The sequence below is a fragment of the Myiozetetes cayanensis genome, unplaced genomic scaffold, assembly GCF_022539395.1.
Source record: "Myiozetetes cayanensis isolate MyiCay16 unplaced genomic scaffold, myiCay2020 scf2-11, whole genome shotgun sequence".
Lineage (NCBI taxonomy): Eukaryota > Metazoa > Chordata > Aves > Passeriformes > Tyrannidae > Myiozetetes > Myiozetetes cayanensis.
In genome coordinates, this window is record NW_026087411.1 from 97,299,699 (window position 1) to 97,326,504 (window position 26,806).

Here is a 26,806-nt window from a genome sequence, read left to right on the forward strand (position 1 = left end):
ACTTTTCAGCACTGCCCTCCCCCGCAGCTGTTGCTGGTGTGCGTGAGACAGATAATAAGATATATCTGCTGGTGAAGGAAGAGAAGAGATACAAGGAAGCCCAACTCTACTGCCATGGAAGAGGAGGGACGCTGAGCATGCCCAAGGATGAGACTGCCAACAGTCTGATTGCCTCATACATCAACCAAGCTGGGCTCACCAGAGTTTTCATTGGGATTAACGACCTTGAGAAAGAGGGAAATTTTGTCTATTCCGATCGGTCGCCCATGCAGACCTTCAACAAATGGCGCAGCGGGGAGCCCAACAATGCTTACGATGAGGAGGACTGTGTGGAGATGGTGGCCTCTGGAGGGTGGAACGATGTTGCATGTCACATTACCATGTATTTTGTCTGTGAATTTGACAAAGAAAATGTTTAAGCTTCTCTGCTCTTTATTTTAAGAAAAGCTTTTAAGCCGATTTTACAAGTTACTCCATGTTTTATGAGTTCAAGTGGCATTTTGCAAGTATGTGGCACCAATGTTGTACAGCTGTAAATACAATTTAGGTATTTCAAATATCAGTATTTACCCTTCAGAAGGGAAGAGCAATAATAAGACATAGCTTGTTGGTTTTTTTTTTTTGGTTTTTTGTTTGTTTGTTTGTTTTTATTTGTTTCTTTGTTTGTTTTTTGTTTTGTTTTGTTTTTCTGTAGGAAAATATATATTTAGATAAAAATGTGGTTTGGGGCTAAATTTTGACCTTACAACAGTTAACAAATGTGATTACATGACTGTAAGGGAAGGCAGAATTTGGCCTCTAGTTGTTAGAATGATTAGAATTAGATTCCTGATATTCTTTTATCTTAGCAAAATTTGTTGTTATAAATGTTAATTGCTTGTAGTGCTACAGGGATATTTCAGAAACAAGACAAATATTTTGTATACTCCAGTTAATTAGTACAAATATTACTGTAGGTTTGTTGGTTGTTAAAACTTTTTTTTTATAAAAAACAGCCAAAGCAACCAAGAAATAGGGAGTCCTACCAATTTTGTAATGTTTCTTTATTAAACTGTTCACAGATGTATGACAAGAAAGCATTTAAGTAAACTGGATTTTAGTGCTGAGGGAGGAAAAAGTCTAGAGAAAGGTGTCCCTACCCACATCAGCGTGTTAAAACTAGATAAACTCTAGAGTCCCTTCCAACACAAACCATTGTATAATTCCATGATTCTGATATGAAAGTTCTTATAATTTAGCACTTTAAGAAGGTTCTCATCCAGATGGTGTTTTGGGGTTGGCTAAAGGGAAAAATAAGATTTTGATTTTCTGCATTCCTTAGTTGAGAATGATTCAGTGCATGAAGTATTTCAGACCCCAAAGAATTTTTTAAAGTAAGCATGTTTCACATTAAGATGATCTTGGTGCATCTTGTTACAACACAAGCAAAATGCTTGCCCTCCACAATTTAAGGCACACTTCATAAATAGACAACAAAGCTCATAAAAACGCTTTAGATAGCAGTTCCTTTTGGTAGGAAAACAGCTTACATGTTTACAGAGATTGTAAGGGTGATCCCCTGAAAAGAAGAAAAGTTTCCAAAATTTTCCTGATTATGTATATAGCAGTAATAAGTAACCTTACGCAAATAATTTATGTACCAAATTTACAACTGCATATGATGAAAAAGGTGATGTATATTTAAAAAAAACCCCAACAACATCATTTCACAAAGGAAATGATGAATTACTTTGGATCATTCTAGGACCCAGTTGCATGACATCTTATCTTACTGTTAGGCATAGGAAAATCTGCAAAATCTCCGACTGCATTTCTTCAGGAATACCTTGCACAGTGTTTTAAGATTATTTTTAAGGTAAACAATCCTTTGCATAACCTACTAATCAAAATATGTATCTGATCATTATGGGAGATTAGTATGCAAGATATCCACAGTAGATATGGTGTGTGGTCCCAGAGATTTCCTTACAAGGCAAAACCAACTCATATCAACTCTGCAGTGCTGTGGAATATAAACAATCAATGGTCATACAATTCTGTTCATATCCAGAGAGTCTGGCATTTGATTTATCTACCTATGAGAACAAACCATTTTCTTGCTATATTTACTGTGTGAATTTGAATCTGTTATGTGTATATGTTTGCTATTAATTTTGAAGATCACTAGCCATATTATGGTATATCCTATATTGTTTGAATATCAGCCCAGCTCCAGAGCAATCACTCAAAATGAATGGGTCCTTTGATTGATTTACTTTCTTTTAATAAAGATAGATATGATACCTATATGTTAGTCATTCTTCCAACTGCATATTGAAATATATTAAATAATGTGAATCTGGTTCTACACTAATATTCAAAGACTCTTTGCAGAATTTTCAGGTAGTTAACAATTCCAGCAGAGCAATTTGATTAGACTCATGCCTTTTGAATATCATGATTGTTTCCTGCGTGCTGTAGAAATCCTCACAAACCATTTAAATCTCCAACATAATTTTTTCAAATCATTGTAGCTATATTCAGACAGCCCAAACCTGAGATACAGATATCTGGAACTCCCTCATTATGTGTGCTGAAGTTGCTGTTTATTTGTCACCTAGGTTTTGAAAGTCTCTGTTGTATTGTTCAGTTTCATGAGAAAGATAAAAAGAGGTCTTTCAGATAGGTGGGAAGATTTCTGAGATGCCAAATGCTCCTGTTTTAGCTGGAAGTCACACAACGTTTTAAAGACTGCCTTGTTGTGTAGAGCATTAAACAGTATCAATTTCTATTAAAATTTAGAATGAAAAATAAAGGCAATGGAAACTAGTTTTCATGTTCTTCAGAATATATTTTTACAGTGCTTGATGTATTGGATAGAAACTAAATTGGTTTCATTGTCAGATCCCTGTACATTGGCTACAACAGCCCTTATTTCATCACTTGGGCATGAGGAAAAAGGCTACTGAGTAAGATCTCTGGCTGTCCTACAAGGAGCAACGACTTCACATCTGATATTTGCCCCTTTGAGGATCTGGGCAAGAAATGACAGAGGGATTGGAAACAAATGAGCCCTTAATTTCTTTCACTGTCTATTTGCTGACCCCCATAGGTGGGCATTACAATGCAGGGTTTAATGCACATGGAAAGTACCCCAAATAAAAGCACCTTATAATTAATTTCATTTTTTTTAAACAATCATTCCAAATTCCACTAATGGAAACCTTACCAAGTATGTCAGCAGGCTTCATGCAGGCTGAGCATTGCATGCAACATTGATTTCTGCCTCCAGTTGGAGGCTGACAAGTTAGTTCTATTTAGGGTATTTCCCACGTGCATTAAAACCTGTATTTTTATAGCATTACTCATTTTGTGTGGCTCTGTGGAAGCCTTTGGAACATGTCTGTCTGGGAAGAAGGCACAGGTATTTCTCAGACTGTTCTTATATGCTCTATTTTTGATTGGATGATATTTCATCATAAATGCTTCCCATAGCCCTTATTTATTTTATTCTTAAATAAAGGGCATTCTGGGGCATACGAAGAAGGCAGCAATAGCAGTTGCTTTTTATAATATAATATTAATAAATAATGGCCAGTCTTCGCGAGCGAAGATCCGGGGAAGGTCTTTACACCTTCCAGCCTGCGCATTGGATTTTTTTAGGTGAGACACAGTGTGCGCGGAACTGAGCCCACCCTTTAATCCTAAGGTTCATCTGCCGGGGCCAAGCGAGCTTGGACGGTGGCAGCGAGGTCCTTAGGACGTAGATGGGTTGCCTTTTTAAGGGCTAACGAGCTCCATCTGCCCGGGAGTGGCCCTGACTGGGAATCAAACCCGGGTCTCGGCGGTGACAGCGCCGTGCCCTTAACCACTAGACCACCAGGGGCTCCAATATAATATTATAAATATAATAAATATAACATAATATAACACAATAATAACCCGCTCATGTTCTTGAATTGCTTCACATAAAATGGGTATTTCATTCATCTATACACCGCACCTTTAGCTGCTAAGACTGTGTTGTTTTATTAGTGATGCCAGGACCAGCCAGATGTGCAACCCCCTTCTAGGAGATGGCTTGATAAAGGTGAAGCATTTAACTGTCTGAGTCCAAGGGGAGTTCCATTGTCAGTGAGAGCTCTACCTTTCTGTGGACATCTCAGGAAAGCACTGGATCATGTCTGATCCTGATCACCATTCAGGTTTACCACCCCACATCCTGACTCCTTGGTGGAAGGTGCTGCTCCCAGTTGCCTTGTTATCCTGCTTAGCTCCTGGCTCGCCATCCCATGAGAACCAGCTCCTCCTCACTGTGCTCTGACAGCTGAAATGATTATCCCTGGAGATATGGGTTTGTTACAGGTTTGTTAGCAGCAGAACTTCTCCCTGACTGTGAGTTTTACACAGTCTTATATCACAGAGAAGTGTAAAAAAATTAATATTCATACATGGGATATAGAGCATTCTTATTCATGTAAGTAAAATAGAGTGCTTCCTTTTTCATAAGCTCAGGAAATGCCAGTTTTCATATGCATTACAAAATAGCAGCTGGTTGGACTTTTTTTGTTACAGATTTTGATGAAAAATGAAATAAAATGTAATTAAAATAATTTTAATTGTAAAACACTATTAAGGTTCACAATGGACAGAGTGTCAAGGCAGATGTTTTTCAAAATGTTTACTTTTGGAATTTTTCAGAATTTGATTTCTAAGTTCTAAAATTTTATTTTTACCCATAAAGGGATTAGATTTTTGTTATTGTTAATATGTTTTACATCATGTAAGTAATAGTGTTCAGTGTAATGTTTTGGGTTTTTTTTACTGTATTCTTTATGTCTTGATTTCCAATGGGAACAAGTTATCTTTTTGAGGGTTCTATTTGCCATACTGAAAAAGTTGCATTGCAATTGCTTTCTTCTTCTGGGCCTGCTATGACACTGTAAATACTTTGAATACACAACAATATATAGTTCAACTAACATTATGCAGAAGATATTCTTACTGAATATGTTTCATTTAAGTATTATGCCATATAACTAGAAGTTTATGCACTATCACTAATGTCCAAACCGATCATTAAATAAGATAAAACCTGAAAATGTTATAAATACACTTTCATCCTGAATTAAAACACAAAGATGTCAAAGTAACCAGATTTACAGTAAAGCAGAGACTCAGGATTTCCCTTAGGTCTATATCCAGATCTAGTTTCTGTGGGAAACTCAGTGACTTGTGATGCTTGTGGTTGAATCAAATCCTAGAGTAGAGAATTAGCCAACAATGCAATGATGTGCAACTTTCGCCCTTGTGCTTTCTGAACTACTTCCCCTTAACCATCGTTTCCAAGCATTCTTCTCACTTAGCTCTGTAAATAAGTGTGTAATGAAATTGTCCTAAGGATCAGCCTATTTTCACTGGAGATTCTGGTTTTCAATTTTTGGCTTTCCCTGTGGTGTCAACAGGTCCATGTCACTCAACATTTGCCACAGGTTATGGACCAAGAGGTGGGTATTTTGTCCACAACAGGGAGCTGGAAATGCTCCATGGAACCAGCTGTGATGGGAGAGGTGTTGTGCAACACTGGAGCTGGCCACTCACCCATTTCCTAGGGTACATATTTCTGGTCAGGGAGACACAGCCCAGCCTACCGAAAGAAATAACCTTGTTATTGTGGGTAAAATGAAATTAGAGTCTTAAGATTTACTTAGGAAAAAAGTGTGCAGTGAAGGGTTTTGTCTATTTACTTTATAGAGTAGCTGTGAGAAAGAATAGTTTGGTTTTAATTTTGCCATATTAGGAGAGTACAAACTGTGAATTGGGAGAGAAAGAGTTTGTGGAAAGGACAGCAGTGTGTGCTCAAGGTGTTTTTCTGGATGTAAGGCTCCTCCTAGCCAGGAGCTTTTCAATTGGATGAAAAGGGGAGTCCTCTCAAGAGGGAGAGCATGAAATAGAAAAGGTGGGAGAAGCAACGAGTGGATGTGCAGAACTGGCAGTGAGTGGGATGCCCAAGAGGCGGAATGTAAATGTTACCTCCAGCCATTCTCCTGTTTCCTGCTAGGGAAATGCAATTATCTTGCCCTTTCCATCAAAATGTCTCACTATAGCTCTGGATGGATAGCTACAAAAATAGAAGGAGGTGACCAATTTAGTGTAATGTCTTTGTTTAAATAAAGCCCAGTTTGGGTCTATGGTCAAATAATAGCATCCACTGCACTCTGGGTATATTACTGCCTGAAATCACGGGGGATATAATTAAGCCCTGCTATTCAAAGGCTAGCTATGTAGTATTGATGAGCTTCTGGGTATTCTTTACATATAAAAGTGTGAATACTGCCAAGAATTCATCAACAAAAGGTCTGGTGTGCAGCTGAATGATACGTGCGTTACCATACTATCATCTAGTGGCAGTAAGAGGCAAAATGAAGAAGCTGAGTTTTGCTTCTGCTTGCATCAGTTGCTGTGTTATTGAGTGCAATCACTGATGCTGTATAGAACAACCGATTTTCCAGCTCCAAAGTCTTTAGTCAGGTTTCTTCTTCTCTTTGTGAAAAGATTATTTTGAATTATTACAAAGAGACGTGCACTGATTTTAAGTCCAATTCTCAGGTGGGAGTTTTGACTAAGAAGTGAGAAGTGTGTTCAAATGAGCTCAATTATCACGCCTTGGAGTGAAGAAAAAGAAAACAAGTCAAGCTGTGCTCTGCAGGCCAGCATCTAAATTGCAGGTGCAGATCTTCACCTGGCATCAATCAACTCCAGTGAAGCCGAATTGATTTATACCTGCTGAGGATTTGACAAAGTATCATCATCAGTTCTAGATCTATGCTTATTTCAGAAAAAGAGAGTGGTATTTTGATGTTTATAATTTATTCTGAGCACTGTTATTTAAAGTCTGAGCTACTAATGAGTGCATCTCCCATGAAAATTTTTGGGCTATAATCAGTTGTGAGACAAATATTGAACATAAGATAGCTGAAGTAGATGTATGATGTGAAACTTTACCCTTGCAAGTACACAAGGGGTTTGATGCAGAACACAAAAGAAGCAGTAAAAACATTCCATATAAAGAATAAGTCCTCTATCATTTTATATTCTTCTATGAAAATGAAACCTTTCTTTTTGCCATACTCAACATTGATCCATAGGAGTAGACAGGGTGCCATCTAGTGAAGAAAAGATTTGTTACATATCTAAACATCACTTTGTTCCTGCTTTATTCTTAGTATGAATGGAATGATATGGACATTCTGCAAGAGGGAAACTGAGCAATATGTTCAGTCATCTGTGTTTGTAGAGCACACTGAAATAAAAGAAGGTATAAAAATGCAAAATACTGATTTCCTTATTACAAAGGGCCCTGCATATATACATATGAGGTTGTTATATTTAATCCAATTCCCTGCTTCTTCCCCAGCATCGTTTCTCTTCTGCTCTAGATAAAAAAGTCTAATATAGTAACTTGGGACTTACCTAAGTAAAATTCACTATCACTTCTTAATATCCTCAGCTGGATTAGCAGAAAAGCCTATAGTTGACCTTGATGTAGAGAATTCCTTTTCTGTGTTGCTTTTTGGCCACATCTTACTGTTCAGAAGCTTCTGAAAGATAAATTCTGGATCCCTTAACCTTGCATTACAAAAGTATAAATGCATTACAGCTGATGTGTTGACACCATGCCTAACACTTAGTCATTATGTCTCTTTAAAAAATACTCTTTGAGGCTACTGTCCTGGTCTACGCAGTGTCATCAGTTTTCTTAAAGCTTCTCTTCCTTTTGCATCTGATCAGACCTAAAAGTGAAGTGAATTATGTACTTTTGATCTAAGTTCCATACTGTAGTATCTTGGGAATTGAGTTGCCTATGTGGTTGTTTTGAATCATAAGTAATTCAAAAGGGATTCTTTGAAAATATGATTTAAATTGTTATCAGAGGCAAATCTCCTTTAAGACTAGACATTTTTTGATTTAGAGAAAATAGAGTATATACAAATCTAACTTACAAGACAAATCTGCTTTATGATTTTAAATGAAACTGAAGCAGCCTGGTTGCTAACAGATGAGAATCAGTGGCCATTGATCTCTAAGTTCAGGTAAAGCTATGCCTGAGTTTGCTGACACCAGGCTGTACTGTGGCACATCCACTATTTGCTGACACCAAGGACACCTGCTCTGGTGCTTTGTGGGCCTTACATTTGGCCAGTTTTACACAGCCCCAAATCTCTGGTTTTGGTGCCACTTGCAGATTGTTATCAAGCAGTGCCAGCCCTGGGTGTCGGCTGCTTCATCAGCAGGGTTAGCCTGGTTTTTGAAGAACAAAACTAATGTAACTGCATGGCATATTTCCTTCTTATAACTTTTGAACCTTTTAGCCAATTTCTAACAGGTGTGACAGAAGGTCTTGGGCACCTGAAGTTTTTAAACACTTTGTGGAAAGATGTGAGTGGGTAACAAAAAAAGATTTCCCTCCTCAGGAGACGGCTGCAGTGGGAACTCACCTATTGTTAAACACTAAAGAGTCATCTTGGAGACAGACTATACAAAATAACCATAGGGAAAGGTTTTCCTGGGTAGGCACTGAAGACTTGAGCTGATAGTGACGGATACTATAGGAAATAGCTTTTCTTGGTTGAGTGCCCACAGAACAACTCATCTGTTCTATGATGTCCAGTTGATGATATGCTGGCTGTGGGGGAAAGGGGCCATTAGAACATATCTTATCCTGGAAGAGAACATTTTCCATACATGTCACTTTGAATCAGCTTCTCTGTGATTTGAGTGCAAATGATATTTGATCACATTTTTACTTAATCCCAAACTGATCCTATGCCTTTCCCCTCCCTGTCAAAATCACTAACCAGGGATAAAGAAAGAATCTTCAGAATCACTCAGCATTGTCCTGGCTCTCCTGGAAGCAAGAACGGGCATAGACAGAGCTGGGCAATAGACTCCTGTGCATCCCACCTTTTCTGCTGGATGTATACTGCATATATTATGTTTGGATTTTTTACACTGAGATGGCATATAGAAAAAAAAAAAAGGCCTTTTCTGCTGTTTAAACAAATAATATATATGTTGATTGGAGGCTTTCACAGAAATCCATTTTTAATAGTGAGCAGACAGGGGAAAATCATTTGTCATAAGATTACAGGAGGAATATTTAAACGTGATGAAATCTTTGGAGATCTTAAGAAGTATGATAATGATTATGCAGACTAGGTTTATTGTTAGGTATGCAGTGAAAATGAAAAGAAATCAAGGAAAAAAGCAATGGAAATCAATATTAACTAAGAAATTATGGTTGTGTATGAAACTAATCTTGAAAATAAGAAAGTAATATTTAATATAAAAAGAATTAAATGAGAGCAATCATGGAGCATAATTTACTAGTCTTTTCCTTAGTTTTACGGCTTTTGGTGAGCCCATTTTACCTTTAATTGCCCTGAACTGGTTTTTTAAAAGGTTTCTTCAAACTAGGCACTGTTTTTGGCTTGTCTTCATTGCTTTCCATGATCTTGATCCCTTCTTTGTTGTCAATCTGCTGATAGAGGATGGTTCACCTACTTGCTGTAGGGTTTACTGTACTGGGAGCAGCATTGCAGTGGACAACCTGATCTGGTAGATGTTTTGCTTAGCTGAGGTCAAATTTTGCATCCCTTGAGCAGAGACAAGTGGATGAATTTGCTGAGTGTCTCTGATATCCTAGGGTGTCTCAAAGGGCTCTTGGTACCTCTGTGTGAAGCAGCTGAAATGAGCCCATCATGATGATCAGTTCAGCCTCCTGGTTTTGCCAGAACTCTTGGCATCAGGCTTGCTGGTTGGGAATTGTCTCCTCTAGTTTTTAACATCAGTACTGTAGATACCTGCATCTGAGCTAGTCACACTGTCATCTAGTCTGTGGGGAGAAATAAGTGCATTCAGGATATGATTCATCTGTCTTATTTTAGATGTCTAAATTGGGATGGGAATGTTCCTTGTTCTGACTCCTCATTTTTTTCATTCGCCCTGAGGTGAGACTGAGGTGACAAGCTGAAATGCAGACATTTTTGACTGATCAGATGAATCCCACCCATTAAATCTCAGGAGCTTCTACCACAAAATCCCCATTATTTGGAACTACCAATCAGATGTTTCTCTTGCTGACCAGCTGTGCTTGTCATCTAGGGTTATGAAGAGAGGCTGCATGAGGCTGTGAAGGAGGTGTGCCCTCCACTGGAAGAGCATGACCTGCGACAGGTGACTTTTTGTCTCATGGTGGATCCACATGCCCCTTCTATCATGCAGCCCAGTGTGGTACAGACTCATGAGTCACACACAGGAAGAAATCAATGCTCTGCCTGCAGAAAATAACTCTCCTTTCTTCCTTTCTCAAGCTGGCAGTTAAGATCACTATGTGAGAGGCAAGCAGAATTTCTTCTTATTTCCCTTCCTTGCATGAGAGAGAGAGAATAATCATTGCTTGGCATTGTTTCTTCATTCCCTGCAAACTGTTATGTTTGTCTTTCCTTGTCTGTGCTGCAAAGCAATAAATAGTACCTCTAGGAGAGACAATGGGCACCAGAAAGAAGAAACCACAAACACAAACATAGCAGAGACTATTTCAGTGACTTCCACGCACAAAGTATCTCACTTGACTAGTTTCAGCAGCAAAAACTTGACAGAGAAAAACTGTGTGTGCTCCATGGGAACACACCATATTAAATGTGCTAAAAAGGTTACTGACTTCCTGCTTATAAATATAAAATCAAACAGTTGTTCCCGGTCTGGGAAACAGCACTTGAATTTTCTACATCATACACTGTTGTGGTATCTCTGCCCTTTTAAGTGTGCATTGGGGTAAAATGCCATTGTGGAGGAGTGTGGAGACATCGTGTGGTCCTGGCACAACAATCACTGCTAGTCAGCAGAGAGAGGGGTCAGACCTGCAAATCCAGCAGCATTGCTGGGGAGCACAACTGTATTTTAACTACCAAGAGGACAAATGCCTGGAGGTGCATCATGAAAATGCGTTACTGAGGTGCTGGTAGTATATAGACATTTTTAATGTGATGGAAGAAGCTTTTGTCTGCTATGATGAAATAGTAAAGGCTGAAAGATTCACTCTCTCAAGGTTAATTGCAATCAGATCTTTGATGCAATTAATTTTAACACAGTAAGAGAATCATAGGTCAGAAGAGAGAAAGGGCAGGTTAAAGAATATTTAGATGAGTTAGAAGTGTTCTAGTCAGGAGGGTCAGGTGAAATTTGGTTGAAAGTTGCCAAAGCAATTGCTGAACTATTAGTGATTGTCTTCAGATGCTTATGAGGAGGATCAAGAGATCTCAAGCGTCAGAGAAGCTTTCACATAGTACTTGCATTTAAAGAAAAAGAAACATGAAGTAACTCATCAGGCAGATGAACAGGGATACCAGAGCAAATGGTTAAACAAATAAGGGAAGGTACTGAGCAGATAATAAAGTGATGGAGATAGTAATTGTGGATTTGTCAAGAACAACTCATGTCAATCTGCCTTTATGTTTTTGACTTCTTTACTGATCCACAGAATGTAGAAAAACAGTAAGATGCTGTATTTCTTAATGCTCACATGCCAAATGGGGAATAAGTGATTAATTGCTATAAAGTGAGTGCACTGCTTAAAAAAACTACTGTCAAAAAAAACCTTATCAGTGCCCTGGAGTAAAAATGTGAGGGCATTTTAAGTTAGAATTCAGTGAGGTTTACCCTGAACACAATTCTACTCAGTATTTATATTGCTTTGAATGACATAATTTGTTTTGAATGACATAATGAAAGAGAAAGGAGGATTTCAAGAACTGTGGGAGACAGGATCATGTTTAAAATTGATTTTTGCTCTATGAAAAAATGCCCAGATATCAACCAATGAAATAGAGTACTAGAGAAAAGTATTGTACCTAAGAAAAAGTGACTAAATGCCCCAGAATATGCAAAAGACAGAAAAGATTGGGAGGTTTCAGAGTTAATGTCAGTGTTAAACTGCAAAAGATTTGAAGATTTGTTGATTTATCAAGACATTTCAGTCTGAGATATAAAGACGTGCAATGGAGTTCATTTGTTTTCCCTTGTGTAGGTGCGATCTCAGCTGAAATATTGGGCTCACTTCTGAGCAGTGGACATAGACGAAGTGTTGAGAATCCTAAGGTGAAGTAGTAAAACTAATCAACAGCTGGAAAATATGACCTATGAAGTAAGCTCCATTTAATCTAGAAGAGACTTAAGTAAGGAATTATATGATGCAAGATGTAAAGACTCTTTTATGGTAACTGATCATTTCCAATGCCCACTCATTATTTGTCACAAAAAAATAAGCTAAATGTAGTCAACAGAATTTGATTTGGATACCAGGAAAAGTCTAACAAAAGGGACAGTTAAGCTCTAAACCAGACATTATAGTGAAGCAGTTCTATCTATCTATTGTTGTTATTATTATTATACTCATATTTCCATGTTCCTCACTAGAAATATTTCCATAATAATTGCAAAAAATTCTTCTTGCCTTGTTTTAAAGGCAACACAAATGGAATCTGGTTCCTGTGGATGGACTTAACTAATGATTCATAATACTGCTGCAGCTAAGCCTCTCTGCTGCTGCCTTTGCCTCTTCTGTGCCCCACCACTTCTGACTCCTGTTGCTGCTCCCCATTCCACCTCCCAGCCCCTGCTTTTATCTTTGTTGCTGCCATCCTGTCCTCCTCACACCAGCCCATGCTGCTGCTGTCCTCTGCTTGCCTCTGAGTTGCCACTTCCAGCAGTGGTGGCTGGAAATGCAAAAGACCTCTAAGATATGCCTGACATATCTTGCCCATAGGAAGCCACTGGGCTATATAGTTTCTTCTCTAGTTCCTTCCATGGCCACTGCCATGGCAGCTTCTTTTCCTGGCAGAGTGCAGTGTGGCAGTGCTTTAAAATGAGTGTGAAGCAGAACTGTGCAAATAGGGTTTTGAGCCTTCTCAGCCAGCTGTGTGCTGATCTGGCTGCCTACCTATGCCTGCTCAGCATCATGGATGCACAATTATGCTGACTTCCAGTAGCTGTGAGGAATTTGTTGATTTTCCTATCCAAATCCCTTGCAGCTCTCATTTGTAGCTCAGGCTCCTTTGGGCTGGCTCAGCACCAAGGGCAAATCAAGTAATAACAGGGTAGCTCCTGTGGCTGGTAATGTAAGTGCTAGTGCTGTACTGTGCTCCTGGCAGGGTGTAACACAGGCCAGAGGCAGCCAGGAGAATGTGCCTTAAGTGAAATCTTGCTGTAAACATGTTAGGCTAACTTCTGCAATGCTAAGATATAAATAGCCATACGTGTTTATACTGCAAAAAGAATTGCACCCACACACATACAATATCACTCCAAGATAAGGAAACATAAACTGTGAATGTTTGGCCTTTTAGAATCAAGATTAAGTCCAGTGATTGCTTGCTGCTCAGAGGTATTGCTTTGCTTTGGGATTTCCGTAATGTTTTCTCAGCTTTGATCTCTCAACAGACAGTCCCTAGCAGATACTAGAGTGAAAACAGGCATAAGGTAATTATTTTTTTAGGGTTTCTAAGTAATAGTTTTGAGAGGCTGAATTACTTTTCATAAAAACATAAGGGTAGCTCCACAAAAATTAATTGTTTAACTTCAATATTTGTTTTCTAAAGTAATTTCAAAGAACTCTTATAAATGTTTCAAGTAGTGTTTCACAGCATTTGCTTGTACTGAGCGTGGCTCCAACCAGCTTTATCTGATAGCTGCACTTGCATGGGAAGAACCTACGAGGAATCAGTTCTTTCCATACCGTGTGTGCTTCACACAAATCCACAGAGCTCTACTGTAACTCATCCCTCTTCCTAGTCTGTTTAGATGGTGCTGCCCTGTTTCAAGGCTGTAAGACCCTACCATTTCTTCTTCCCTGTTGCTGCCCCACTCCTTTTCCCACCCTACAATATGTCCTACTCAGGAAGTAAGTGATGGATTACACCAGCTGTTGGAGTCAGCCAAAAGAAGAGGCAGAGATAATACAGGATATGTTTTTTCTTAGAAGGCTTCAGTGGGCTTCACAGTCTCCACATGGACTGCCCGATGCTCATTGCTTTAGTTTATGTTGTTCTCCAGAATGGTGTTCTGACAACTGATGCTCAAAACCCTGGAAGTAAATTACTAACTCTCTGACTGAAAAAGATCACAGCAATGCCTCGTACCTATTGCTTGTGTCTCTGATGCAGACAATGTCTTACAACAGCACAAAAGTATTTTCTAGGATAAACCTGGGCCATCTTCATGTCTAAGCTATGCAGGACATGGATCGAGGCCCATCAATTGCCCTGTGGCCCTAGCCCAGTGCTTCAGATTTGATCAAGGCCTCTGGTAATCATCCTTACTAGAAAAAATTATAATTGTGGTAGGTATATCTTTTGATAATATGCAAATAAATAAAACCATAACCTTACATCCATGAAGAAAATAAAACTTTTAAAACGTTATATTCTACTACTCTTTTTAATCTAATACATGCCTTATACATTTTTCAGTATGTGTGTATTGTAAAACGTAGATAGTAAAGCAGTACCTTGAGTAGACATGCATGTGCTTTTTGAAACTAATACCTAATTCCAGTCATATTAGTTGTGGACATGGAAAACAAATGATCTCTAACAGTCTGGTCATCTTAAAGCAGAAAAACACAATATTTGTCTGATTCCCTATATGTCAGCAACTTAATATGAAAGAAGATAAAGTAGAAAAGTAAACTTCTGTTTCTAGGTGAAGATCAAAAAGTGTTTCACAGACTGTAAAAATTAAGGCTCTCAACATCCCTGTGCATTAGGTAATGATCTAATTTTACTTGTGGGAGAGACTAAGGCACAAAGAAATCATCAGATTTATGAACCGTATCATTGCAAGCCTGTGATAAAGATCAGAATAAAGTCTGAAAATCTTTAGCATAATTTTAATTAAAGCTGTTTCCCAAAATAAGTGGTTCTCAGGAATTTTAGTAGATGTACAGATTGAAATTCTACTAATATAACTCATTGAAATTTATATTGAATCTTTTTAAAGCTTGGAAATGAGGTTCTTGTCTTCTGAGGGTGGGCATGAACAGCCTACAGCAGAGTTAATAAAAAAGTTAATTTTTGTTTGCAACACACTCTCCTCCCTATACTTCACCATAAACTATAGGTCACTAGCATAATCAATTTGCTTTGTTTTTGTTTTTGTTTTTTTTTACCTTTGAAATAAGTGGAATTCTATACTATAAGTGGGAAAGATTGCTAATGAAAAGATGAAAAAATATCCTGTTGAATTGCTTTGTATTATGAAATCTCATCATTTACATGAAAGAAGAGAGATTTTTTAATTAAGAGATTGTTTTTATAGTGTATTACTGAATCATTTATAAATCAAAAGGGGAGAAATCAAACTAGTTGGTAGAGAAGGGGCAGGTGGCTCCTGTTATAGGCAGATGTGTATCTTGGAACTGAACTCTTTGCAAATGTCATGTGAAATAACTGAATTTATTAGAAGTAGGAATTGCACGTAGAGAAGTTGATGACCTTGAGAAAACATGCAGGCAGCTTTGGAACTGCAGGCTAGAAACCACCCTGTCTAAGTATATTCAAAAACCTGTGAAAAGGCTCTGATAGATTCAGCTGCAGCAATTTCAAATGTTACTTCTCCTGCCTGCCCTATTTTTCTGACAGAGGTTGCCAGTACTTAGCAGAAGAGGCAAAATGGGACAGGTTGCTGCACTTTGCCCACTGCTGATCACATCTTGCACATTGACACAGTTCTCTCTTCACAGTGGATGGGGTTAAAACACTGAAATAGGGTGACTGAAGTGAGACACAAATCTGGTTCTCTTACTGCTGGGATAATGACAGCAGTTTCTGTCAGAAAGGAGGGGAAGAGCATGACTAGTAATGTCCTTAGCAGCAGGTGATGAGGCCATTTCACTGCTCTGCTCCTGCAATGATCCCATTACACAAGCTATCTGGCAGGCTGTTTTTGCAATGACAGATGTGCTATGTACTGTGTGCCCTTGGCAGTAAGATGCAGAATTGCAGAGGAGGTTGGACTGACCTTTGGAGGTTGCCTGGTCCAAGCCCTGCTTGAAGCAAGGCTAACTTCACACATAACTGTGTATGTGCACTGGCAGACATTATTATTTCACCTGTATACTGGTTTCATGGAGCTTTTCTTTTTCATGTGATCTTCAGGACTAGTTCACTTTTCTAGATCAGGAACACAGGGAACAAAAAGGTGATTGTTTTTTTAAAGTGAAAAGTGCTTGGTCACAAATGAAAGCAGATTTGTAGGTGCTTTTTGTTTGTTTGTTCAACATACAAATTTTCACAAAGTATTACATTTCTGATCTTTTTTTTCTTTATAAATATGTTTTACTTCAGGTAAGATTTTTGTTCCATCAGAAGAGCTAATAAAGGTACAGTAGGGCGATGCTCAGACTAGAGAGTCTGCATATTATAAAACCCAAATAAATCCAATAGGGTAAGGGTGACTAGAAGTAATCATGATGTACATAAACCAATAGGCAGTCTGTATGTCTAGTGTCATGTTGGTATTACCCAGAAATTATAACTCTACCAAAAATATTAGGATTTTTTACTCATGTTCTTTTACCTCTCATATTTCTCATTCTTGGACCTCAGCTTGCCAAGTGAGATGGGTTGAACTTTGCATATTCTCTATAAAAAGAGGTAAGATAAGCTTTCTATTTCTCCTGAAGATTATATGTGGTCCTGAAGCTCCAATGACAACTCTGGTTGTCATCCAATATGCCAAGAAGCAAAATTTCCCCAAAGAAAATCCAACAGTTATGTACGATGAATGACTAGAGGGTGGATCAATAAGATACAAAAATTATGACTAATGTGACAGTCAAGATTTTGAAATGGTAGATGGAGTGAAAATTTATGAGCATTTAGCTTCTATTCCTCCACTGCTCACTTCAACTCTCAAATGAAGCAGAATGTGGTGACCAAACTTCGGTAGAGGATGTGCTAATTATTTAAACCATATTTGTGTTCTTGCTCCTACATTCCATTTTGGTTTGATAGTGACAATTTTGAATGTTTCAGCATCATTCTTATTCTTTGGACAAGAAAACTAGGTAAGTGTATTTTGGAGTGTTGCAAAAAACTTTTTTTTTTTTTTCTTGTTTAGCAAACAAATACAACACTAAGAAAAAAATTTCAGAAACACAACAATTAGTATAAGTCATAATTTAATGGAGAAAAAAAGAAGTAAAATTAAAATGCATTTTTAAATTTTTGGCCATCTTGTAAAAGAGCATCTGTGAAGCAGTGTTGCCAGGAAGATGAAGAGCTGAGAAAGAAAGCTACTGGGAATGTCCAGAGAGCTGAGTTATTAAGGAACTGGTTACCCATGTAGCTCAGAGACCTTGGGAAGCTGATGAAGTAGGATGTTTTGGTGTTGTCTGTGGCCTGTGGAGCCAGCTGGCTACAGTAACTCTAGAGAGTTCATCTTTATTGTGGTACTATCTTGATTTCCAGCTGCCCAGGGAAAAGCTAAACCTTACCAGCTCCTTTAAGAGCTTGGATGGTGCTGAGAGCTCTGCCAACCAGACCGTTTATAAAACCCCCACAGGGCTCAAGAGATTAAGCAGCCAGGGTTGGCTAGATAAAGGACTTTAGCAGCCAAGCTCCCAGGAGGTGGGCTGGGGGGTGAGTTGCAGAGTGGCCACAAATGAGTAGATTTTCCAACCTCAAGGTTGCAACACAATTGGCATATTCCTGAAGAATGCTTTGATCCTGTCAAATCCTTTATTTTCTGATGGATGTGGGGAAATTTCTGACAAGCTCCAAACCTTAAAAAAAGCCAAGTAAAAATCTTTTAATTTGTGTATTTTTTTTTAAATAATGCAACAGTAAGATATATAGGCAGATTTTTTTCATCCACTGAGAACACAGTGCTTCAGCTTTCTTAAAACTCTCCTGTTTACCCAGTAGGTAAAATTAATCTGTGCTGGGCTGTGAAGAGCTTCACGTACATCTGGGTACTTTTTGTGGTGCCACAAGTCTATTCTGCAATGGTTCTTATAGCAAAGAAATATTATTTTTTTCTACTTTGCACTGAAATATATTAGTTCTGAAAATTTTACTAAATTTGACAGTGGTTATTTCAAATTAAAGATGCATCCAGATTGAAGTTTTGCAACTGAATAATTTCATTAGCTAAATTTAGATTTTGGTGTGAACAGTCAAATGGTTCTTTCAATAAAATGAACTGGGTCAAAAGTCCAGATAAACCCAGCGAAATCTTGAAAGCCTTTCCTTCACAGATCAGGATCCCAATGAAAAACATTCTGCTTTTTTTTAATGCTTACTATGTATACTTAATCCCTGTAACCATATATATCTACATTTTAAACTAGTCATGCTTTTTTTCTCAAGAATTTTTCAATTATTTTTTCAATTTAAATTATTCAATTAAACTTTTCTTTTCACATCTAAAGGTGAAGATATTTCAACCACTCCCTTTTCCCAAGTCTAGTGGCTTTCCAGAAGCCAAATCAGTAAGTGAATGCTATTCCTAAATACCAAATAAAATGCAATTATTTGAAAACAAATTGGAATGTGTTATGGGGTTTTTGATTGCTTTGCTGTTTTATTTTGAATTTTGTTTCACAACCCGCATTTGTAGATAATTTTCAATGTTGCCACACTTCCATGTGCTAAAACATTATTTGCGATTGAAGTTTAGGGACTGTGCACATCTTTTTATCTTAGTTACAAACAAAAGAAAATTTATATCCTCTATATGTCTTTATTCTTCACCAGGTATGATCAGTCCATTACCCAACTGCGAGCACCTGGCATTATCTGTTGTTATGAGGTAAACCTTTCTCTGATGGAAACTGTGTTCCTCTTTTACCAGTTCAAGCAGTATGTTTGAAGCAACATAAAAGACTTATTTTGAAACAAGGTAAATGCTAGTTTCTGAAAAGCTACTAGATTTCTTAAAGAGCTGTTGGATCATTACATTGTGTAGTTAAGGCCACAGGTACCAATTTACCTAGGAGAAATTTGGTTTCAGAGCTCCTAATTGGCATAATTAATTTTTTAAAATATGACATATAGATAACAATAGTGCTGCAATAGCTATGTGTCCCAGTTTAAATGAGACACATGTGCTTTGCTGTGGATGAGTTATGAGAAAAGACCCAAACTCCTCCCTCTAAGCAACTATAAATCTGAAATGAAGAAGCTCCGATTGAAGGAAAAAAAATATGGAAAAGGAAAAAATAACAACCCTTTATTAAGAGGTATGTGTGTATTGGCAGAAACAACAAAAACCACAAGTAAAACAACCAAACAGTACTCCTATACCCACAGATAATCCCCTTCAAAACAAACCAATAAACAACCAAAGAAAAAAAGTGAAGAGTTCAGTTTGTGCCCTTTAATGCAATTCTAACCACAGTCAACAGGGGGCGCTGTTGGGTCACTGGAGATGCAGAGCTTGTAGTGTCCTGTGGCAGTCACCAGGTGGCACTATTGGATCACTGGAGATGCAGAGCCTGCAGTTCTCTATGCCGGCCAGCAGGGCAGCACTGTGGAATCACTGGTTGTTACCATGTGGGGGTAATACCCTCCAGGGTGTGTTGGAGAAACCAAAAAAAAAAAAAAATGGGTTTCCCTCCCCTTCCCACACACTGGGAAAGGAGAGAGGGAGAAGGGGAAGAGAAACAACAACAAAAAGAAAGTCCTTCCCAATGGAAAAAAACCAGACAGAATGGAGATTATTCGGCTGGTCGAAGTCTTGCAGCACAGTCCTTTCTCTCCCCTTGATGTGCACAAGGACCACTGCCAGGAAAAAAAAAGCAAACAAGAATGGGGAAGAGGAAAAACTTCCAGAAAACAGCTCTTCTCTGATGAAAAATCCAAACAGGATCCGTAGCTTGGAAGCAGGCCGAGAACAACAGGACACCACACCAAGCCTCTCCCCCTGACTTTGTTCCAGCCTCCCCAGCAAGCCCCAAAACTCCTCTCCCCGTTTCCCAGGAGACGAGAGAAAAAAAGTAAAGAACGAGCTCCTCATCCCCCCGTTTCCTAGGAGATGAAATTCTGAACAATTAACAAGAAAGTCACTTCTTTTGCGTCCCTTAAGTGCCCACTGAACAGCTCTGCACGCAGTGGGAAGGGGGAAGGGAAAAATTCCTACTTAGTTTCTAAGAACCAGCAAAACCATTACACTATGTCTTATCAAGGACAAATGACAGTGGGAATGAGTGAGAGAAGAAACAGCAGCTGATTTTAAGACTGCTTTTTAACACATATATTTTATGCAGGGTTTGCCATAAGTGTTTTAAAGAAGATCATATCTTCTGTCTGTACAAAATAAAATCCTTCATATAGGATACAAGGCAGGAACCATCTGGAGAACCATTTTCCTTAGAGGATTCCTGAGCTGCTTCCATAAGACCAAATGAAATACCACTCTCAGAAGAAGACTGTGGAATTAGTGCAGGGCAAACCTACCTGTCTGCCTCCATCTCTTTTGTTTTCTAATTGCTGAGATGCTAACAGCTTGAACAAAGCCCGTACTGCATAGGTGCCATATATCACTGTGGTTTTCCTTCAACATTTTCTTCAACAACTCCCCCTGAGATCTTCATTGTGCCTGGCAGATCTGCTCTGGCTTTACTACCAAGGAGTGTTTGGTGTCTGGCTAAGGGAACTTGATTTGTCAGAAAATATAAAAACAAAGTACCAAGGTGCTTTGAAAGAATTAGCTAAGATAATTTATTTTTTTTTTTTTTTTTTTTTGACCAGAAGAGGTAATACCTCATAGACCTTCATATGCAATGTTGCTATGTCATTTTCTGTTTTGACCCTTCAGACGAGATGCAGTGTCACTTCTTTAATGTTGTGATAATTGTGGAGCGCATGACTCCTACAGTTTACTTTTTTTAAATACATGATAAAGTTTATATAAAAATATTAACTTCAGAAATAATAATGTAACCATGTAATTAAACCCCATATAACATTAAAGTAGTGAAATAGCTCTGATTTGTAACATTTTTGCTCAGAATACGTTGTGTGACAGCCAAGTGCCAGAATACCTATGTCGTCCAGAAAAATAAAGCAGAAACAAGGTGATATAGAGACAGTAAACAGAAAGTCTGTAAAAAAATATGAGACTTGATTCCACATCTCCAGAGCCAGGTTAGCATTAGGACTTTTATTCCTTACCAATAATCAGAGATACCTAGTATCTCATCCTAGAAACAACCTGCTCTCCATGCTACAGTTATTCCCTATGATGCAGAGTGTAATGCTATCATAACAAGCTTTTTTTTTTTTTTAGTTTATCTTCATTTCCATTTTTTGTGTTTCTATTTAATCAGATACTTCTTCACTGATCATAAAATAAACCTGATTCTTTTTGTCTGAAAGGGCAAACTTTGTGAGTCACTAGTCCAAACAATTCTTTTTAGTTATTTTCTTTCAGGTAAGGACTTTGAGTCCTTAATACCCCTTTCTGTGCTGATTGTCCTATTAGAAAGGAGTAAAACTGTTGAGGAAATCCAGATAAAACAAGAAACTCCTCAAGAGTGACATTCTAAACTTGTGATAAAAATCCAAGAAGGGAAAGGCACCTCCACACGAGCCCCAGCTGAACTCTTTGGTTCTTCCCCATCTCTGCAGCTCCAGGAAGCTGGCTGCCCTCCTCAGTGCTCCACAAGTGCTTCAGCATCTGTTAGAGAAAAAAAAATAATCATGAAACAAAAACATTGAATAAGAGAAAGGAATGAGTCATACAAAGACACAAAAGCCTCATATTTCAGGTAAGTCTTGCTGATTTTGAAAGTTTATTTTCTGTTAACTGGGAAGCAGTCTGTAGCATCCATCCCAGAACGTCGTGTTTCTCAGGATATTTGACATATTTAACAATTAACTCCAGGAGGTTTTAGCATTCCCACCACCTTTGTGGATCTGACCCTGGCAAAGACCATATCCATGCCCCTCCAAAATGACCGACTCCTTGGGATGATCAGGTGGGATGTGTGGATAGGCAGGGGGAGGTAGCAAATAATTTTCTGGCTCCCAGCTGTCTCAGCTGAACCCAAGGGGAGGTCATGGGGCTGTCTGGTCCCCACACTGGGCTTGCTGGGGACCATCACAGTGCTTGGCGAGGGAGGGGAGAAAACCTTCGTGAAACGTGTTATCAACTGTGCTTTCCAGGCCTCTGTCCTTGTCCATTTAAACCATCTCAGTCAACAGGGCAGTGAGAAAGGGCTGCCCTGGCCCATTGGTTATAAACTGCCTTAGCATTACCAGGGTTTTGTAATTGTGAATTACTGTACATCAACCAAAATATGCTTGAAAACACAAAAAGGAGGGGGAAGAGGAGGAGGAGGAGGTATGTATTACAGTGCAAAGGCAAACTGCCTACTGGAGAAAACACCTAAGTTTTGTTTAGTCAAGTTGCTCCTCTGAGAAACAGTGATGATCAAAGAGGTTTTTTTCTTTCTTTAATGCTGTAATTAATTTGTCACCCTGCAAAGCTTTTCAGAGCTCATCTTAGAACTGTCTACTCTCATATGGAGTGCTGTAACAAAGTTCAGCTGTTCCTGCTCTGAGAAGGCAACATCAGTGCTGTCAGTGGCAGCAAAATAATACTGTGATTTTTTACCAGTGAGAATGATGGTACTCACAACAGGCAGTGATTTTGAGCAAGAGATCACTGAGATTTTAGGGTGTTACATTTTTAATCCTGAAATTCTTTTAAAATAAGGAATAATCTTCCCAAATGTACAGATGACTCTGCTAGGTCTCTGTTTTGTCAAACAAGTCAAACCCAGTAAGATTTATTCAGTTTTACTGCTGCACTGAGGAAGTTAAGAATACAGCAGAAATAATCAAGAGCTTCAGAAGCTCAAGTGGAATAACAGAAACATCCAATGGCCTTTTTTCCCCCCCAGCACTTTTTTTTGTGAACAGTGCTAGACTTAACGGACCACTGCAAAACAGAATTCAGTAATTTGAATTCAAATCCTGAATGACTGATAAACTGCTTTTGTACTTTCTGTTGTGTATTTTTTATCATCATTTGTGAGCAATTCTTTTTCTTAGTGGAAGTCGATACACATGGTTTCTTAAAAATTCTGACTGTCTCTTCATACATCATTATTGCCAAGACCAGCACAGATGTAGATATTTAGAGAAGGAAGGGCTTAGAAGACTTAGCATTAAACACCAGAGGTTTATGTCTCTGGCTTCTGGGCTGTAAAGAATCTTTAACCACGGCCCTCCTTCAGTTTTATAGCTGCTTTGACAACCTCATGTATTCACAGAATCACAAAATGGGTCAGATTGGAAGGGACCCACAGTGGGTCGTCTGATCCAACCTCCCTGCTCAAGCAGGGCCATCCTAGAGCATATTGCACAGAATTGTGTCCAAATGGTTCCTGAATATCTCCAGTGAGGGAGATTCCACAACTTCTCTGGTCAATCTGTTCCAGGGCTCTGTTACCCACACAATAAAAAAGAAGATTGCAGAAATAAAGTCTGGCATGTACATAATGGTGGCTGTCTACTGTTATAGTATCTTCATGGATCAGCCTCTTTAGACAGCCAGAACCATTTAAAAAATCAGATTTTAATTGACCACTTACAGAAATCTGTTCTGGAACCGAGTAAATCCAGCCATGAAATTCTTACTTTATATACTTGCATATATACATAGGTGCAATATGTCTCATAGGCCTCATAAAAATAACTGTGGATCTGAACTTAAACCACAGTGATTTAGTTTAAGTTTGTTAGTCATTTGGCTGTGCTGTTGGAGATGGGTGGTGCCATCACTAGCTACAGTCATGAGAAGTTATATAACAGTGTTCAGCGAGAGTTTTGAACTCAGGACTGAGCTGACAAAGGGCATTCTCTCTCCTTGTCTCAGTAAATTATTTTGTGCAGCTGTATTTCATACAGTTATATGTTACTAGTATCTTTTTCTGGCTATCTGCAGGCAATTTCTGGCAGAGTGGGATTTCTGAGCAGCCTTTAATAATAATAATAATAATAATAATAATAATAATAATAATAATAATAATAATGGCCAGTCTTCGCGAGCGAAGATCCGGGGAAGGTCTTTCCACCTTCCAGCCTGCGCATTGGATTTTTTAGGTGAGACACAGTGTGCGCGGAACTGAGCCCACCCTTTAATCCTAAGGTTCATCTGCCGGGGCCAAGCGAGCTTGGACGGTGGCAGCGAGGTCCTTAGGACGTAGGTGGGTTGCCTTTAAGGGCTAACGAGCCCCACCTGCCCGGGAGTGGCCCTGACTGGGAATCGAACCCGGGTCTCCGCGGTGATAGCGCCGCGCCTTTACCACTAGACCACCAGGGGCTGCCTTTGGAAGTGTCTTAAAGCCTACAAATGTATGGAGCCCTGTGCCTGATGGTTTTTAGATTTTGTGGTGGTGACAATACGTTACATTTAGTTTTCAGTTCCGGTAAGTTGAAGGGATGCTACCCGTATCCTGTTTTTGTGTCTTTGTCCTTAGATAAGGATTTCACAGTAAGGCCAAAGTATTTTTTGATTGTCTATTTAATTTGGGCACAAATGAACAAGTTTAATCTGCGATGTCTTTTTTTCATCTACAGTTACATTGAAATAGGAATTAAAGAGCCTGAGGGGAAAAAGAAAGAAATTATAGTAAGTATTTAATTATGAATACTACCTGTTTAAATTACTATGAAAAAATACCCATTCATTGTTTTATGCTTGTTTTGGCAGGGGAACCTACTCCTGATAAGACCTAAAATCCAACACAATGCAAGCTATCAACTGCTGGCACCAGGGTGGTGTTTTGGTGTTAAAGTATGCTAAGACCATCCTGAGTCACCAGACTTTGAATACACATTCTGCTATTGAAACAGGATTTGACAGATAAGCTGGTCTGCTGGCTTGTAGATCTGTGGCTAGCAGTCAGTCACTTTCCAGTCCCCTTGCATACAGTCAGATTCTTCTAACATAACCCTTCTTGGGATATATTCCTTTCTTGGATGGGAATACCCTCCAAAATTACTCATCAAGGTTGAGAGAAAGAGATCTCCCCACAAGTATGGGTGAGTTACACCAGATCTCTACCTAATAATTATTTGTTTTCGCTAGCTTTGATATAACTGCTTCAATAATTGCTTTGTGCACTATACTACTTGATGTTATATTATACTCTACTAGTAGATTTTTAGTGTTTATATTGTGTAGTAAGTTGTTCTGATTAAGGCCTTTTGTTTGATCATTTGTATATAATAAATTATTAATTTTATATAAATATTCTCATTTTGCCAATCGTTAAAACCTGTGGGACAACAGTTGTTCAATCATACATCTATAATTCCTTAAATTTAAACCATTAACATAATCCAAGACTAAGAGTGGGTTTAGCTGCACCTAGACTCTTCTCTGAGAAGGGGTTTAGAAAGCAAGGGAGTCCTTTCTGTACCTTGAGACAATCATCGGCATGGTTTTGCTTTTTAATAAATTTACCTAAGCCTCCCACTCACACCCGCGACACTTGTATAGTTTATATTTAACAGTTAATGTATGCTATTTCAGGGAAGAATATGATATGATAATAATAATAATCTACCTGAGATTCATTATGCAAAATTTTGGATAAAAAGATAATGTTACACTGTCCTAACTTTCCTTTGTCCTTACTGTGTAACTATTTAAATATCAGTTGACTGGCAATAAATATTTTCAAGAATTAAGAATAACTATTACTCTCCTGCATTCTTTGCTGTAGAGTGTACAAGTAGAAGTTCAGACAGTGTGAACTGCAGATGACATTTAGTGATTAATCACAGACACAGAATTGTTGAGATTGAAGGGGGCCTCTGGAGGTCATCCAGTCCAAACCCCAGAGCAGAAGGGTCCACTAAAGCAGGTTGCTCAGTGCCATGTCCAATCAGGTTCTGAATGTCTCCAAGGATGGAGACTCCACAACTGGGCGACCAGTTCCAGTGCTTGACTACTGTAAAAAAGATTTGTTCTTTCTTATCTTACCTTGGATAGTTTTCATCCCTCAGCTGAAACTGATGCCACATAAGTGAGGCCTTCTTATTTTTATGCTTATGTGAAATCAGAGAGACTGACCAAGATCACACAGATGTTAAGTTAGTTTATTTGGAATAAAACTGCTACAGGGGATAGGAAGCATTCAAAATTAGAAGGTAAGAACTATAGATCATAAATCTAAATCCGATAAGACTTGGTCACACAGAATACATATAGACTGTTTTTCGAACTGCTTTTTTCAAACAGATGTATTTTAGTTATATGTAATCCAGACAATCGGAGCCCCTGGTGGTCTAGTGGTAAGGGCGCGGTGCTGTCACCACCGAGGCCTGGGTTTGATTCCCGGTCAGGGCCACTCCTCGGGCAGATGGAGCTCGTTAGCCCTTAAAAAGGCAACCCACCTACGTCCTGAGGACCTCGCTGCCACCGTCCAAGCTCGCTTGGCCCGGCAGATGAACCTTAGGATTAAAGGGTGGGCTCAGTTCCGCGCACACTGTGTCTCACCTAAAAAATCCAATGCGCAGGCTGGAAGGTGGAAAGACCTTCCCCGGATCTTCGCTCGCGAAGACTGGCCATTATATTAATCCAGACAACATGAATTACAGGGAGTTTTTGAGACAGTATTGATACTGACAATGCAATGCTAAACTCTATATCCTTTCTTAGCCATTTTTGGCAGTTTGACTTGCTACATGTGCATTTACATTGTGACATCTCTGCTGTGTTGATCATAATAGCATGTTACTGCTAGGGACAT

At 38.7% G+C, this 26,806-nt stretch overlaps 1 protein-coding gene across 5 annotated transcripts in view; it reads left to right on the forward strand.

Moving 5' to 3' along the window:
* The window catches only part of COLEC11 (collectin subfamily member 11), a 44,004-nt gene extending 41,199 nt beyond the window's left edge, over window positions 1–2,805 (forward strand). For 4 of the 5 annotated variants that reach the window (XM_050315662.1, XM_050315661.1, XM_050315663.1 and 1 more), the window contains one exon: window positions 10–2,805. In XM_050315662.1, the coding sequence (XP_050171619.1) occupies window positions 10–419 (410 nt within the window). In that variant the 3' untranslated portion in view covers window positions 420–2,805. The remainder of the gene's footprint in view (window positions 1–9) is intronic. The other variant, XM_050315664.1, reaches the window with a different exon arrangement.
* The last annotated feature ends 24,001 nt before the right edge of the window (window positions 2,806–26,806 follow it).